The sequence below is a fragment of the Miniopterus natalensis genome, chromosome 20 (assembly GCF_054644295.1).
Source record: "Miniopterus natalensis isolate mMinNat1 chromosome 20, mMinNat1.hap1, whole genome shotgun sequence".
Lineage (NCBI taxonomy): Eukaryota > Metazoa > Chordata > Mammalia > Chiroptera > Miniopteridae > Miniopterus > Miniopterus natalensis.
Window position 1 is genome coordinate 21,400,087 of NC_142100.1, and position 15,856 is coordinate 21,415,942.

At 34.7% G+C, this 15,856-nt stretch overlaps 1 protein-coding gene across 1 annotated transcript in view; it reads left to right on the forward strand.

The window, feature by feature from the left end:
- Positions 1-7,300: 7,300 nt before the first annotated feature.
- TAOK3 (TAO kinase 3) overlaps positions 7,301-15,856 on the forward strand; it is a 63,977-nt gene continuing 55,421 nt past the window's right edge. The window contains exons 1-4 of the mRNA XM_016201613.2: positions 7,301-7,392; positions 9,047-9,248; positions 13,929-14,000; positions 14,623-14,724. Coding sequence (XP_016057099.2) covers positions 9,129-9,248; positions 13,929-14,000; positions 14,623-14,724 — 294 coding nt within the window. The 5' untranslated portion in view covers positions 7,301-7,392; positions 9,047-9,128. The remainder of the gene's footprint in view (positions 7,393-9,046; positions 9,249-13,928; positions 14,001-14,622; positions 14,725-15,856) is intronic.

Consider the following 15,856-nt stretch of genomic DNA (forward strand, 5'->3'; position numbering starts at 1 on the left):
TACGGGGAAATCTCTGAGACTGGATAAAAAGCAAAATGGAGAGAAACATACTTCTTTTACATTGATGGGTGCAGGGTAGTTAACATTTAACATTACAGTAAATAGAGATGGTATGCAGGCAACAAGATAGCAATGAGTGTTGGCGCACCGGCTCTCTCCCTAGAGCGGTTCTGCCTCCAGGGCATCTGGAAATGAAGATTACTCTGGCATTTCAAAGGTATGTTATCCTAGATGCACAAGAACAATGGACAGGGCTCTATTAAGGTAAAGATTAACCTTTTACTAAGGAAGCTATAGGCTGGGGCTTGACTACCCACGGTGATCTACCCAGTTGGAATTTATCCTCGTGTTGTTACTTTTGGTCACTGAGCCTCTCAGGCCTGCCTCATAGTCCTCTGAGTTTTCTTGTCAGGTCTGCTATGTAGCCTCTTTTTCATTCACAATTAATACTTTGGCACTTTAAAAAGTTTTAAAATGCATATAGAACAGTTAAATGTTGTATACATTAACTGCAAAGACAGTAAAGATGTCTCTTACAGGAAAATAAACTCAGATATAGAGCTTAAACGGATGGCTGAAGAGGTTCTATTGTCGGTCAGAATCACACTGCTATTTAATAAAAGAGAGGTGACTGCTGGTCTCTCTGTTCATTTCTTTTTTTCAAACATACAGAAAAGTTATAAGATTCAAAAAAGACCTATATACCTTTTACCTAGATTCACCAAATTTTAAGCTTTTGCCATTTTTGTTTTTAGCATTTTCTCTTTTTCATTCCCCTGAAGCGTCTAACATACATACATACATACACATGCACTGTGCACACACAGGTATGTGATGTGGTCATTTTCCAGGATATCATATATCATACCAGGGCATTCTAGGGGATCTGTCTCAAGTGGAAAACGAAGATAATATATTAGCTGCTGCTTACTCTACTCATATTATGCCCATTCCTCCACTTTTTAGACTGGAAAGTGCCTAAATATCTCCGCTTGGATAATCAAGATATGAAAAGCCTAATTCCTGATCATCCTTCCCTAGCCTTTTCCTATTGACCATTTTCATTCTCATTTGTTGGCAGTTCTATTTTTTGACCAAAAACCCTGAAATCATTCTAAATTACTCTTTTTTAAAAAATATCCTCAGCATAAGCAAATCAGTATCTATCAGCAAATTCAGTATCTGTCATACAACAACATGGATGAATCTCAAAATCACACTACAGTGACAAAAGCCAGGTATAAAAGAATATATACTGTGTATCCTATATAATTACATTTCTGTGAAACTCTAAAAAATGCCAACTAATCTATAGTGACAGAGAGCAGATCAGTGTTTACTTGGGGGACTAGAGTTGGAGGGAGAGACTTACTGCAACAAAGCAAAAGGACATTTTTGAAGGATGGAAATGTTTCCTTGATTGTGGTGGTGATTTCGCAAACATACACATCTGACAAAATTCATCAGGTTGTGCCCATTTTATATGGGTACAGTTTATTATGTAATTTATACATCAATAAAAATCAATACACACACACACATAAAATCAATTCTCACCAGCTCCACTGCTATTTCTTTGGTTCTACCCACCTTCATATCTCACCTGGGTTATTATAATAGCCTTCTAACTGGACTACCTGCCTTTACCTTATCCCTCAGTTTGCTTTCAATGTAACAGAGTTATCTCCTAAAATATAGGTCAGATTGTAATGCTTCTCTCCTTAAAACCCTGCTGTGGCTCACTCTCAGAGTAAAAATCAGAATCCTTACAGTAATCTCTAAGGTCCCCCACTACTCACCCTTTGCTCACTCTCTCTAGCCACATACCCTTAGGGCCTTTGTACTGGCTGTTGCCTCTGCCTAGAAAACTCTTCCCCCAGATATTGGTACCTCCTGCATCTCCTTCCAAATTTGAGACGGTTCAGACATCACCTTCTCAGTGAGGAAATCTATCCTGATCACCGGTTTAAAATTGCAGCTCGATTCCAAACCCCTGGCATCCCTGATCCCCATCCTGTTCTGTTTTTCTTTTACTATAATAATTTACTATATCATGTTTATTGTTAATTGTCTATTTCTCTCTGCTAAAATTTTAGCACCACAGGTTAGGGAGGTTTGTTTTGTTTCTCGAAGTGACTAGGGCTTTTTGTTTCCCCAAGTGCTTAGACTGGCACATAGTAGGCACTAAGTAAATATTTGTGAAATATGAATTAAGTTGAAATCCATATATTTAAAAATCACTGTGCTGCTCAGGAGAAGAAGAGAAGGATCACTTCTGTATGGAGGAAAAGATCAGGAAACTAACTTTCTAGATGAGGAACCAAATATGTTCACAGTAAACTGTTATTATAATATCAGATATAGATGCTATATGTTATAATAAAAGTACAAGAAAATTGGATGTTATATCCTGTACCTGATGGTATTAAAGGATTTTAAGCTGGAGAGTAGCATGGTCAGATTTTACTTTCAGGTTGATAATGCTGGCACTAGTGTAGAGGATGGATTTCATTCATAAACAGCTATAAAAAGTTTTTAAAATCAGACAGCACTATAGAGAGCTGTTAGGGTTCATTCAGCCTCTAAATTTAAAGTAAAGCACTCAAGGATGAAGAGATTGCTTTAAATACCTGAGCAAGAAAGTACTTGTAATCAGATTTTATTCTCAGCTTTCTCTTCTCTTTGCATTCTTTGCCTGAGTTACTATGGTTCCTTCTTGAGTTTCTTATCTACCTTGTGCAAATAATTCTAGACCTGAATTTCTACCTATGTTATTTTCCCTGAATTCCAAGCAGTTTCTTTCTACTTGCTATACATCTCTACCTGGATGCCCATCTAGCACTTACAAGTCAGTTTGGCTAGAAAACACTCATCATGTTTTTCCCATTAAACTTACTTCTTTTACTAAATTCCTTATCTTTGTTCATAGAATAATTGTCTTCCTTGTCACTTGTCCTTAGAGCCTCAGAGCTAACTTTGACTCCCATGTCTTTTCCAGCTTACAGCCACTTGCTAACCGTGCCACATTTTACCATGTTATTCTTGCATCCGGATTCTTGAAGTCATAGCATGGTATCTGCCTTCTCCCTTCAATTTTATTGGCAGCATTCTGGAATAAGACTGTCATTCTTGTTGAGTAGCCCTAACCTGACCTCCCTGCTTTGGTCACCTTCTATTTCAATTCAGTCTTTTAAAAATATTTTAACTTTTTTCATTACAAAGTGATATAGAAAATAAAAAGAAAACAAAATGCCTATATTCCCAATATCCAAAGATAATCATTATTAACATTATGGTCTATATTCCTCTAATTCTTTTTCTATAATGTGTACATAATGTGTTTATTTAATGTCAGTTGACCCAGGAGTAGTAGTCTAAAGGTTCTGATTATTATGATAATCAGTAACCCCCCCCCTCGTCTGTGTTATTTGTTAAGTAGAAATTAGTTGATCATTAAGGTCCCTTTCCATTTCTTAAATGGAGTGATATATGTTTACAATGGGCATATATAGTTAGTGGCATAGAAATCAACTATCATGTAGTCTCATTTTCAAAGAAAAAGTACATTAAAAGGGTTTATCTCAGAATAGCAAAACAGGAAAACTTTTTGCTGTTTTGAAGTCTGACTTAGACAGCTTGGTTCAGAAGAAAGTTTTCTGGGATGGGAAATCAGAAGACCTGGATTTTAATGTGGGGCAACACTAGTACACAGGTGTGGTTTGACACTTAACTTTTCTGAGATTCAGTTTAATAAAAAAGAGTTGAAATGTCTAGAATTCTTTCCTATATGAAACGTTCTGATTCTCATTCCCCAATGCCAGAACTAGTCGGCTCCAGGTTTATTGCTGAAGAAGAGTGATTACAACATTTTAAGGTGACTGAGATATTCCATGAATCCTTTTTCCTGCAAGATGCTAGGCAAAGGGAAATTATTAAAAATATTTACATGTCTGCTCTCAATCAAGGGTTCTTTCTTATATGAAGTCATAATGTCTGTGAAAAATAATTTACTTGATCATCCTTGTTGGAAGGTTTCCCTTTCTTAGAATAATGAAGAAAATTATGTCAGTTGCACATCTCTGATGAAGCCTTCTACTGTAAGCTAGCTGGATCTTTCAGTTGGCCTAAGGGCCTAAGACCTGAAATACTGCATTCTTGGCACAGTTCTAGGCTCTCACTATAAATACAATACCTGAGTCCGCAGGAGGTCAAGGAAGAGGGAAAAAATAATTTCATGCACATTATTTCATCTTCATTTAATTTTTAAAATGTCCTCTTGGGAGGGAGAATGTTCTTCCTCATGGTCTGAGGGAGGGATGAACTGAAAGATAATTTTTAGTATAAAATCAGAATGGAAAAAAGGAAAGAATATTTCAGCAGATTTTATAAAGGATCTGCCATATAAAGGTGCCACAGGTCCAACGTTCAACTCCTAGGTATTTAATCATGAGAAAGTGTATGTTCACACAAAAACTTGTACACAAGTGATTATAGTAGCATTACTATTTAACTTCATTCATATAGAATATCCAGAACAGTCACATCTATGGAGACAGAAAGTAAATTAGTGGTTGCTTAGGAATGGAAGAATGGGACAGGGGGGTGATAGCTAAAGGGTATGGGACTTCTTTGTGTGGTAATGGAAATGTTCTAAAATTGACTATGGTGATGGTTTCACATATCTGTGGATATACTAAAAACTATTCATTGAATTGTACACTTTAAGTGGGTGAATTGTATGGTATGTGAATTATATCTCAATAAAAACTGGTTTTTAAAAAAACATGCCATGGGGATATGATGACTGATCAAAACTGTAGGTTTAGACATGTATCCTGCTCTGAAGAGGCACTTGTCATGCAGTCAGAGTACCGATCGAGGTATATGTATTTAAAACGGAGGCAAAGGGAGAGTATGGTAGGCGTTATGGAAGAGGTGATACTTAGCTGGACTGTGAGGGCAGTTGGGATTTGGATATTCTAGGCAGAGACAACAGCATAAGCAAAGACAAAGGCATGAATTCATTTCATCTGATTAGAGAGTTTAGAATTTGGGTTAAAGTAATGGTTTGAGGCCAGCTTTGAATGTTAGTTAGGTAAAGTAGGCCGTAGGGAGACATGGAAGGATTTTGAGCAGAGATATGATGTTATCTGAACTGTACTTCAGGAAGATGATTATGGTAATAGTGTTTTTAAGATGAATTCCAGGAAAGATAGACAAAAGACTGAAAGAGCAGAAGCAGAGGAAAGAGATAATGAATGCTAACAGAAATGGAAAGTGAAGAACATATGAAAAGAAATATGTGAAGTAGAATTGTGAATTAATTGGGGCAAGGGAAAGAGAAAAGTCAAAGTTAATGCAAGGTGTATGTGAGCCATTTAGGGGAGAAGCCAAATAGATATTTGAAAACATGGGACTGGAACTTAGAATGGACAGAAATTAGGAGAGCAGCTTGCAGTCACACAGAGGGCTTCAGGCAAATACTTCCAGGACCACATTTGTTTAGAGATTATAGAGAAGATAAAACTATAGGAGGAATAATTTGGAAAAACAAAAAAAGAGTTTCATGGAATCCAAGAGACACTTATAAAGAAAGAAGAGAGGTGGCAAAATGCAGGAAAACTAAGGACATCCCTTAGGTGTAATGGGTAAACCTCAGAGTACAGTTTTCAGCCTCCATAGCATGTGCAGTATTCTAGCAGGGGGGAAAAAGGTAAAACTGAGGAAGTTTAATTCCTAGAAGTTTAGAGAGTTTTAGAACATTGATAGAGCCATGCAGCTGAAGATAGGAGAGTACATATTTTAAGAAAATGATGTAAAAACAAGTATTTAGAGAGAAGAAAAATACTAAACATGCATGTTCATAGCATGAGAATATTTTCTAGAAGCGAATGTCTCCCGCATTTGAAATTAGTCAGGGCATGAGGATGTTAGTAAATGCCTTCTTTAAAACTACTTTCTTAGAAATTTTGCAGCGAATGTTCTATAATATTATAAGGAACATTTTCATTGATTGAAGCTATAGTCAGACTAGATTAGCAGGGGTAGACACCTAAAGATTACAGTTATTGTTTAGTTGGTCATTCAGTAAAATGTGATGCTGAATTCAGGCATGTTTTAGGCACCAGTTAACCTAAAGCATCTCACAGCCACAGAATCAGAGGGAATAACAAAAATAATGATTAGTTTATAAGTATAGGCATGAGTAGAGACTGGGGTATCCTCAGCAGGAAAAATGTGAAAGTGGAGGTGGTATCTTTTTTCTCTCCCCTCCCCCATAAAGACTTTCATCTCCAAAGCTACTCAAGTGTCTAAAAATTACTTTAATAACAAAAGTTTAAAATTGCTATATTCTTTGATCCAACAACTATCCTTCTAGAAATCCATTCCAAAGAAAGCCCTAAAACATAGATAGGTAATATGCACAAAGATCTTCAAAACACAATAATTTTTAATAGTTCAACAAAGGGTAGACTGTGGACTTGGTTTCAGATTGTGGAGAGAAGGTTATGAATGAATTGTGACTCCTCCATAAGATATACATTGAGTAGTCATTAAATGATCTTTGTGAATAGTGTTTGATGACATGGCAAGATGCTTATAATGTAGTTAGATAAAAGAGATGGTCTGTGAAATTATATGTATAAATGTGATCTTAGCTGTATAACTAAATAAATATGGGAATGAAGAAATAAATATGTGCTTGGAGAAACGTATGCCAGATTGTTAATGGAGTTCATCCTGGATAGGATTATAGGGGGTTTTTTCATAATATTATATATTTCCCAGATTTTCTACATTGGGCATGTCCTTCTTAAATAGATAATAAAGAATAATCATTACTCCCCAAATGCAGGAGATTGGTTATAGTAGAGCCTAGGAAAGGGAAGATAGATGATTCAGTGTAAATCATCATGCCTATTGGAAAAGCAATTCAGAATATAAGCCTTACTGACAGACAATCAGTAGCATCACTGTGTGCTGTCAGATAAGTCCTGTCTACTGGTAGCCTCTATTGAGTTTCCCTGGACTCAAACAAACCAGTGGAAGCCTCGATATAGATTCTGAAATCTAATGACACATTTGTTTTCGTGGTATTGCTTGCAAAAGAGTAGCCTGTGTCTCTGTTGTGAAAATTTTACCTTTTACATTTGTCATTCACAAACAGATGAAGATAAAATTTTAACTTTGTAATATTAAATTTGTAAATATTTAAAACTACTGTTATCAATTATTGCTTCTTTAATTTTGCCCCTATAATTATGTATTTTATTCTTCTCTTTCCATAGGTGTACCATAAATACAAAAGACTGACGTTATAAAAGGGGAAGAAAAGATTGCTGCTAAAATGAATTTGAGCAACACAGTATATTTTGTGCCATACACAAAAAGGTATTGTCCATGATCCATGACTTAGCTTTCTCCTGTAAAATGGAAACAATTTGTACATTCTGGTTTTTCTATAATTGATTTTTAGTATACTTGTAAGAAAAATACATTAATAGGGAAAGAAAATATTAGTAAAATAGGGATAAAATATTCTTTTATAAAACTTTTTAGTTTCAAGTTATTTCCTTATAGATTTTTATTATTCTCAGTTATAGCTTACAATATAGAGAACTACTTGGTTAAAAGAAATGAGCTAAAGTTGATTTCAATTATCAAATTATTTTCTGGAAATAAAATTTTTGTTGTAGTAATACACATAAGAAAGTCTTATATTATGATTTGTTGTGGGGTTTAAAGGAGTTAATATATATATATGTGGTAGTTAATGTTGCCTGATACATAGTAAGGCTTAATGTTAACTGTTATTATTTCAATATTAATTAGACCAAAATGCTTTTTAAAAACATATTTATTGAGATATAATTTTTTTAAATCATCACCTGAGGGCATGCTTTTTATTGATTTTAGAGAGAGAGGAAGGGGGGGAAGAAAGAGGGGGAGAAACATCGATGTGAGAGTGAAACATCGATTAGTTGCCTCTCGCATGTGCCCCGACTGGGGATCAAACCCTCTAACTGGGCCCGTGCCCTAACCAGAATCAAACCTGTGACCCTTCCGTGTATGGGATGACACTCCAATCAACTGAGCCACACCAACCAGGGCGAGATATAATTTTTATACCATACAATTTAGCCGTTTAAAGTATACAATGGATTTTAGTATATTAACAGTTGTGTTACCATTAACTCAGTTAATTTTAAAACATTTTCATCACCCTATAAAGAAAGCCAATACTCTTTAGTTATCCCCACAAACCATCCTTCCCCCCAGGCCTAGGCAACCAATAATCTACTTTGTCTCTATAGATTTACTTATTCTGGAAGTATTTTATAAACGGAATCATACAACATGTGGACTTTTGAGACTGGCTCCTTTCACTTAGCATGTTTATTGGGTTCATCCATATTGGAGCATGTATCAGTACTTCATTCATTTTATGACTGAATAGTACTCCATTGTATGGATAGACCACATTTTGTTTATTCATTCACCAAACGGACATGTGGGTTGTTTCCATCTTCTGGCTATAATGAGTAAACTGCTATAAATATCCTTGCACAGGTCTTTGTGTGGACATATGTTTTCATTTCTCTTGGCTAAGTACCAAGGAGTAGGATTTCTGGGTCAAATGGCAACTCTGTGTTTAAGTTTTTGATGAACTGCCAATCTATTTCCCAAAATGACTGCACTATTTTACATTCCCACCAGTAGTGTTAGAGAGTTTCAATTTCTCCACATCCTTACCAATACTTATTATCTCACTTTTTTATAATAGCCATCCTAGTGGGTATGAAATGGTATCTCAGTGTTTTAATTTTACTTTTCTAATGACTAATGTTGTAGAGTGTTTTCTCATGTGTTAATGGCCACTTGTGTATCTTTGGAGAAATGTCTATTCAAATCTTTTGCCCATTTTTCTTTTGGGTTGTCTTTGTTATGGAGTTGTAAGACCATAATACTTTTTAATATCAACTTGTATTGCCACCAAACAAAATGTGTTAGAAATAAGTTAATGTCAAACTTAATTTTTCTACAGGTACTAAAAATTTACCAAAAAAAACCATTGTCAATGAGAAAGAAAGCTAACTGGGATATCAAAAGCAAAACGTTTGGTCATCATGCGTAAAGGGGTGCCAAAGGACCCAGAGATTGCTGATCTGTTCTACAAAGATGATCCTGAAGAACTTTTTATTGGTTTGCATGAGATTGGACATGGAAGTTTCGGAGCAGTTTATTTTGTAAGTAATTGAAAAGAATCATTTAGATAGATCAGATTAAGAAAGTTTGACTTCTACACATTCTATTACTTGTAAAATACACTTGGCTTTAATGTTTATTCTACAAATTAAGTGGTATTTACAGCAGAGACAAATAGTCATTGCTGAAAAGCCAGTCTCAGAATTCTAGGCATTATTCAAGTCAATGGTTATCTATGTCAACTAACTCTGCGATTAAGGTAGTATAAAAAAGTTATAAGCTTGGCCCAGCCGGGCATGGCTCAGCGGTTGAGCGTCGACCTAGGATCCTGGCGATCAGGGTTCGATTCCCAGTCAGGGCATATGCCCGGGTTGCGTGCTCGATCCCCAGTCGGGGGCGAGTGGGAGGCAGCCGATCAATGACTCATCTTTGACGTTTCTATCTCTCTCTCTCTCCCTCTCCTTTCCTCTCTCTGAATTCAATAAAGATATAATTAAAAAAATAAAAAAGTTATAAGGTTGAAGTTGAGCCCTCTGCCTTTCCACTGTATGCCAAGCTTTTTCCTCCCTTAGAGCCTTTATGACATGCTCGTACCTAGAAAACTCTGTGCATTGCCTCCCTGTCCCTGTCTAACTCTTGTCTATTTAGAGTGTATGCCTTTTGAAAATGAGGGCTATTTCTAATACATCTTTATAACTTGAAAGGCTAGTACAATGCCCTGTTTACAGTAGGCACCAAATATATGTTATTTGTTGATAATGATAGACTAGAGAAATCAGAAATATACCTGCGTGGCTTTGAAATTGAAATGTAATCATTAACTATATATTGTCTGTATAAAAAAGTGAGTAGTACAGGCCCATATGAGCCCATAAACCACTAAAAAACAGATTAAGGGGAATTAATTGACACTTTACTATAAACTTAAAAAAAGCTTTAACCTTTTATCTATAGTGGTCACATAGGTACTACCTTAAAAATGGATTTTCTCACTAACCAGAGTAATATTTGTGTTGCTCCCCCCTCCCTGCTACTAGATTCTCCTTCTTGTTACTCATACCCTTATAATTAAGAAGACTGTTGTCTCTTACTTGGATAACTGCTAGAGCCTCCTAACTGATGTTCGTGCATGCATCCACTCTGGTCTCTCTCCAATCTATTGTCCATACCACAATAAGCTTGAGGATAATTAAAAAAAAAGTAAATCTGATTGTATCACCTTTTCACTATAAAGCCTTCAGGGAGGCTCTTTCTGTGGTTAGGCTAAAATCAAAATCCTATGGTAGCCAGCCTAAAAAGTCCTTCATGATGTGGTTCCTATCTGTGCCTGATTGCTCTAGCTATAATAGAGTTGCTTTCTTTTGATCACCCACCATAGGCTCTTTGTATAAACTGTTCTCTCTGGAGTGTTTCCCCTTCTATCTTTACCTTCCTAATTCCTGTTCATGCTTTAGCTCTCAGCTGAAGCCTCATATTGTCAGGGTGGCCTTCCCTAGCCTGCCTAAGTCACATCCCCCCACCTATGGCTCTCAAAGTAAAGCATACCCTTCTTTATAGCACACATCATAGTTGCAGTTTTACATTAGTTTGTCAGGATTTTTTTTTTGTTACTATCTATCCTCCTAGAAGAGAGATAGGTATTGGGCATATTTACTCACAATTCTATCCCTAGCACTTAGCCAAATACCCAACAAATTTTGAACACCTGATAAATATTTGAAGAATGAATGAATAATGAAGAACTTAGAGAATTTGGTACTGCTAATTAGTGCTTTTCATGAGTCATAGTCATACTAGCAAGCCATTAAGACCAGAGTCTAGCAACCCACGTTTTTATACCTAAACACTGTAATTCTGTTAGACTCTGTAGTTTACAGCTTTTACACAGAATGATGCCAGAAAATATGTTTCAAGTGAATTGTAAGCTGACACAGTTCTTGCAGAATCAATCAGCTGAGAGTATATATTATATTCAGACAAAATTGAAATTAATAACTTGATGAAATGTCTGTGTGTTTAGATTTATGTAAGTAATTCAGAAATTAGTAGCATTAACAAATGCTAGTAAGAAATTCGCTGTTAAAGGAAAATAAGTATAATATTGTATGGCAACTAGAATTGAAAAATAAAAAACAGAAATCTAAAGAAAGGAAAAGAAAAAAGGTCTAAGCATGTTTATTTTTGTATTCACTTAAGCACAACCAAAAAGTTTCCAGGGTTCTAGTGTTGCCTTGTTCAATTCAGCATAACATCTGTAATCCACCAAAAGCAAATAATTTAGTTCTGTTGTTCTATGTATAATTACCTTTTAGTTTTAGTTGACTCTTAATAACTATGGCAAAAGAAAAGCTTATGCTTAATTTCTGTATTTCTCTATAAACTAGCAAAAAGTTACAGTAATCTAAATATAGCTGGAAAATGGTTAATAGAATATCAAGAACACATTGTAAGTTCTCAACAAATACTCCTTGAATCAGTGATCTTACTTCAAGTTACTGAGACCATTGAGACTATTGGAAGAGTTAAGTATGAGTGTAAGTTTCAAGAATAAAGCTTGAAGTTTTTAGAGCTTGTAATAATTCATAATACAGTGTGAAGCACTGGAAGCTGAGACCGCCATTTATAGTTTCCTTTCCCTGTATTAAAATATTGATTTTTTTTAAAGTTTCAGTTCTGAATTTTAACTAGTATAAAATTGCATTAAAAATTTCATATCTATAAAGAAATCAATATGGAAATGTTTTTCAAATTTTAAGTCTCTGCCCCAGTAGGTAGATTCTGTAAGCAAGTATACTTACCATATTCTAAGTAATGATTACGCTGTGAATCTAAAGAAATATATTTTTTATTTTAAGGTGGTTCTTTGTTCATGTCTCTGGTTCCACATAGCACTGATTATAAATTACTATAATAAGCATTTAAATAATATTATCTGATTCCATTTCTGTGGATCTTTTTTTTTTTTTTTCCTTTTTGTAAAGGTTAAGGCTTTGTTTTTTAAACACTCGAACTGTAAGTTAAAATTCTTCATTGTTTAAGCATTTCCTATACCTTTCCCAAGCTCCTTAAGCTTCACAGTACATAGATTCATGCCCAAAATATCCACTTTTCAAATATAGTCCCTCTAACCTTTATTGTAATACTGAATTTACATCAGCTTTTCTTTGTTGATGTAAATTGCAAGCACAGTCTTAATGTTAAATTTTAAAAGCCAGCAAAATGTGAGAGATTTTTGTTTATAACAAGTCAGTGTATTCCTTCTAAATGAATAAAATATCTAAAAAATGCCTTTGAAGAGTCCTGCTGATTTGCAAACTATAATTTGTGGATACCTTGTTATTATAATAGGCACTGTCTCCTAAGTGCTTGTAAAAAAATTTTTTTTAGTATATGTTAATTTTCTCTGCATTTTGGCATTCAGTAAGACCCTAGGGTTGAATTCAGTTTACATTAGCAAGTTATTGTTTATTGTTTGAATTTAACATTTTAAATCAAAAAGAAACCATTGTTATATCTGAGGAGTTTCTTTAATTAGATGTATTTAGGAAAATGATTATGCATTTTTCTCAAAAATTGGTGACCTGATTTTATCTGTGAGTGAATCCTAATCTTTTACCTCAGAACCACTGCTATAGCTTCCCTGGTCCACAATAATAATGTTCTGGAACCAAAATAACTTGCTTACATCAGGGGTATGATGCAGCCCTGTTATTAAAAGAAAGTCAGAATTAGATCATCTTTTAATGTCTTATATTTATTTTTCTGAACAATTTTAGAAAATTACCTAGTTTTAAATCTCAAGTAAATTGGGAGGAAAAGAATATTACTTGAGTTATTTATAGTTTTCATGTGTGCTTTCAATAAACTTATATTTGGGGTTTGGAGAAGACACATAATTACGAGACAAGGCAATCTATAAAGATGACTTACACCCACGCAAATGTGTGTATGTACATATGTAATACATTCTTATAAAATATAGGTAACTTTGAAAGTAAAAATCCATCCTAAGATTAATTTTACCTTCTGCTGCACTGTTCAGTACAGTAGCCACCATTTAAATTTAAGTTAATTAGAATTAAATAAAATTTAAAATCCATTTCCTCAGTCACATGTGCTGCGTTTCACATGGTACCATATACAATATTGATATAGAACAATTCCATCATCACAGAAAGTTCAGACAGCACTGCTTAGGGATTATCACTAATATATATTCTGGAATAAATTTTTTTATAATCTTTTCTGCACATATACCCACATTATTACTATTTTGCAAAAATGAGGTCATACCATACAGGTTTTTTTGTCATGATATTTTTGACATGTTTCTATATATAGATTACCTCATTCTTGTAGTGGGTACTTCATTATATAACTGTATCATATTTATTTAGCTGGTTCTCTATTGATGGATGGTCTATATGATGAAGCCAATGTGGATGTTTTGGAAATATGATTTGTTTCTGTTTGATTGGATATATTTTGTTAACCCTAATTTTTTTTTCATGTAACCTTTGCATGTATATAAAAAGGAATAAAGATAAACTTTCTTTAAAGTGGAATGGAACTGTCTACCTAGCCTATTAAAAGTTGGACTATCTTTAAATTGTGATAATGAAATGTGAGAATGTTATTTAAAGTCTCTAGTCAAATATTTAAGTTAAACTGGCTGAAATTTCATTCATTCTTTTTTTTATTTTTTCACTGACTTAACACAGGCCACAAATGCTCACACCAATGAAGTGGTGGCAGTTAAGAAAATGTCTTATAGTGGGAAGCAAACACATGAGGTAAGTTAAACACAGTTGTATACCCAAACTGACATAAGCAAGTTCATATGAAATTGACTGGAGAAACAGAGTTCTTTTATTTATTTGTTTGTTTGTTTGTTTGTTTGTTTATCTTTATTGATTTCAGAGAGAGGAAAGGAGGGGGAGAGAGAGAGGTAGAAACATCAATGATGAGAGAGTCATTGATCGGCTGCCTAAGCCTGCAACCTGGGCATATGCCCTGACTGGGAGCGAACCCTAATCTCCTGGATCCTAGGTCGATGCTCAACCACTGAGCCATGCCCAGCTGGGTGAAACAGAGTTCTTTAAATATTTTTTAATCATAATTCTTTTTCCCCCTCCTTGTGGAGCATTCAATAAGCATCCCTAATATTCTAACTCAGTCAACTATTTTGTGGAATAAATGGGTTAGTATAATGGATTTAAATATATATTTGGTGTTAGATTTGCATTTACATGTATTCAAACTTAAAGAAGTAACACAAGATTAAATAGCTTCTTCATTTATTAAACATTTACATTGTTCATTTAAAAAATAAAAAGAACATGATATATGTGTACTTGATAATAAAATACTGTTTTAAGCTTTAGAACGATAACTTTTTTTTTCTGACTTCAATAGAAATGGCAAGATATTCTTAAGGAAGTCAAATTTTTACGACAGTTGAAGCATCCTAATACCATTGAGTACAAAGGTTGTTACTTGAAAGAGCACACTGCTTGGGTAAGTCAGAGGACTTCTATTATCTATTCTTTTTCTATTAAAATTTTTTCTATTTTTCTCTCTTATCTTTTTGATCTGTAAAATTATTAGTCCCATTTTTGCCTCATCTGACTTTTGTTATTAGTATTTCACATTTGTTAATGCCTCAGAGTATGCCATATGCTATATATTCCGTAAGAATGATATCTAGTCTAGGAGAAATTACATTCTATAAACACTCATTGAAGAAATGATGAAAAGTTAACATGATTTTATACTGATTTACTTATGAAACTAAAGGGCAGGGCCCTCTGTTCTCATCCTAGAATTTTTATCTTTGACAGTTTTCATCCCCGCTCCAGTTCCTGCACAGTTCAGAATTGTGCTTGGTATTACAGAGCCTGAGTTTTATCAAACAGGGCCTAACAATAATTAAAATGAAACAATATTTTGTTCTACTCTATCTTCTTAGTGTATTTTTACATGATTGTGTTTCTGTTGGGCATTGTTTCGTACATGAAATGTTATACTTTGTACTTAATTCAGATTGCACATTCCAACTTAAAGTCCAAGTTAACTATCACTTATTGAGTGCTTACCATGTACTATGGCCTTTCCTGTACATGGCCTCCACTTAGGGAGTTGGGGTTTTGTTCCCAGATGGACTATCATATCGAACAGTATACTTAAACATTTCTGTTTAGGTAACTCTTAAGATATCTAGAGCCATTGTTTCTGGTCCGAGGAGAAATTAATCAGAGGAGTATCTCGTTGTCTGGAAATCAGTTCTCTGGCAATCTCAGCAGACTTGAAGGGGTCAAGAAAGGGATTTTGAGCAGGCAGAATAAATGTTACAGTATCAAATGTTCAATCTCATACGTTCCGTCTTCAGAAAAATCCTCTGAGCTCTTATTTGAAACCTGTTTATTCTTAGGTTACACAGAGCCCTAATAGCTTGGTCACCTGGTCTTTGTCTACAGTGGACTTGATAGGTTAATTAGAGAAACTTGAGGGACTGAGCTGTTGGAGGCACACCTACAAACAGCCACAAGACTAATCTGACCATAAAGAAGAAGCTGGGAAAGCCAGAATGCAGACCTAATACTTTAAAAGCAGCAATGAAAGCTGTTTAGTGTCAGGAGCAAACGACCAG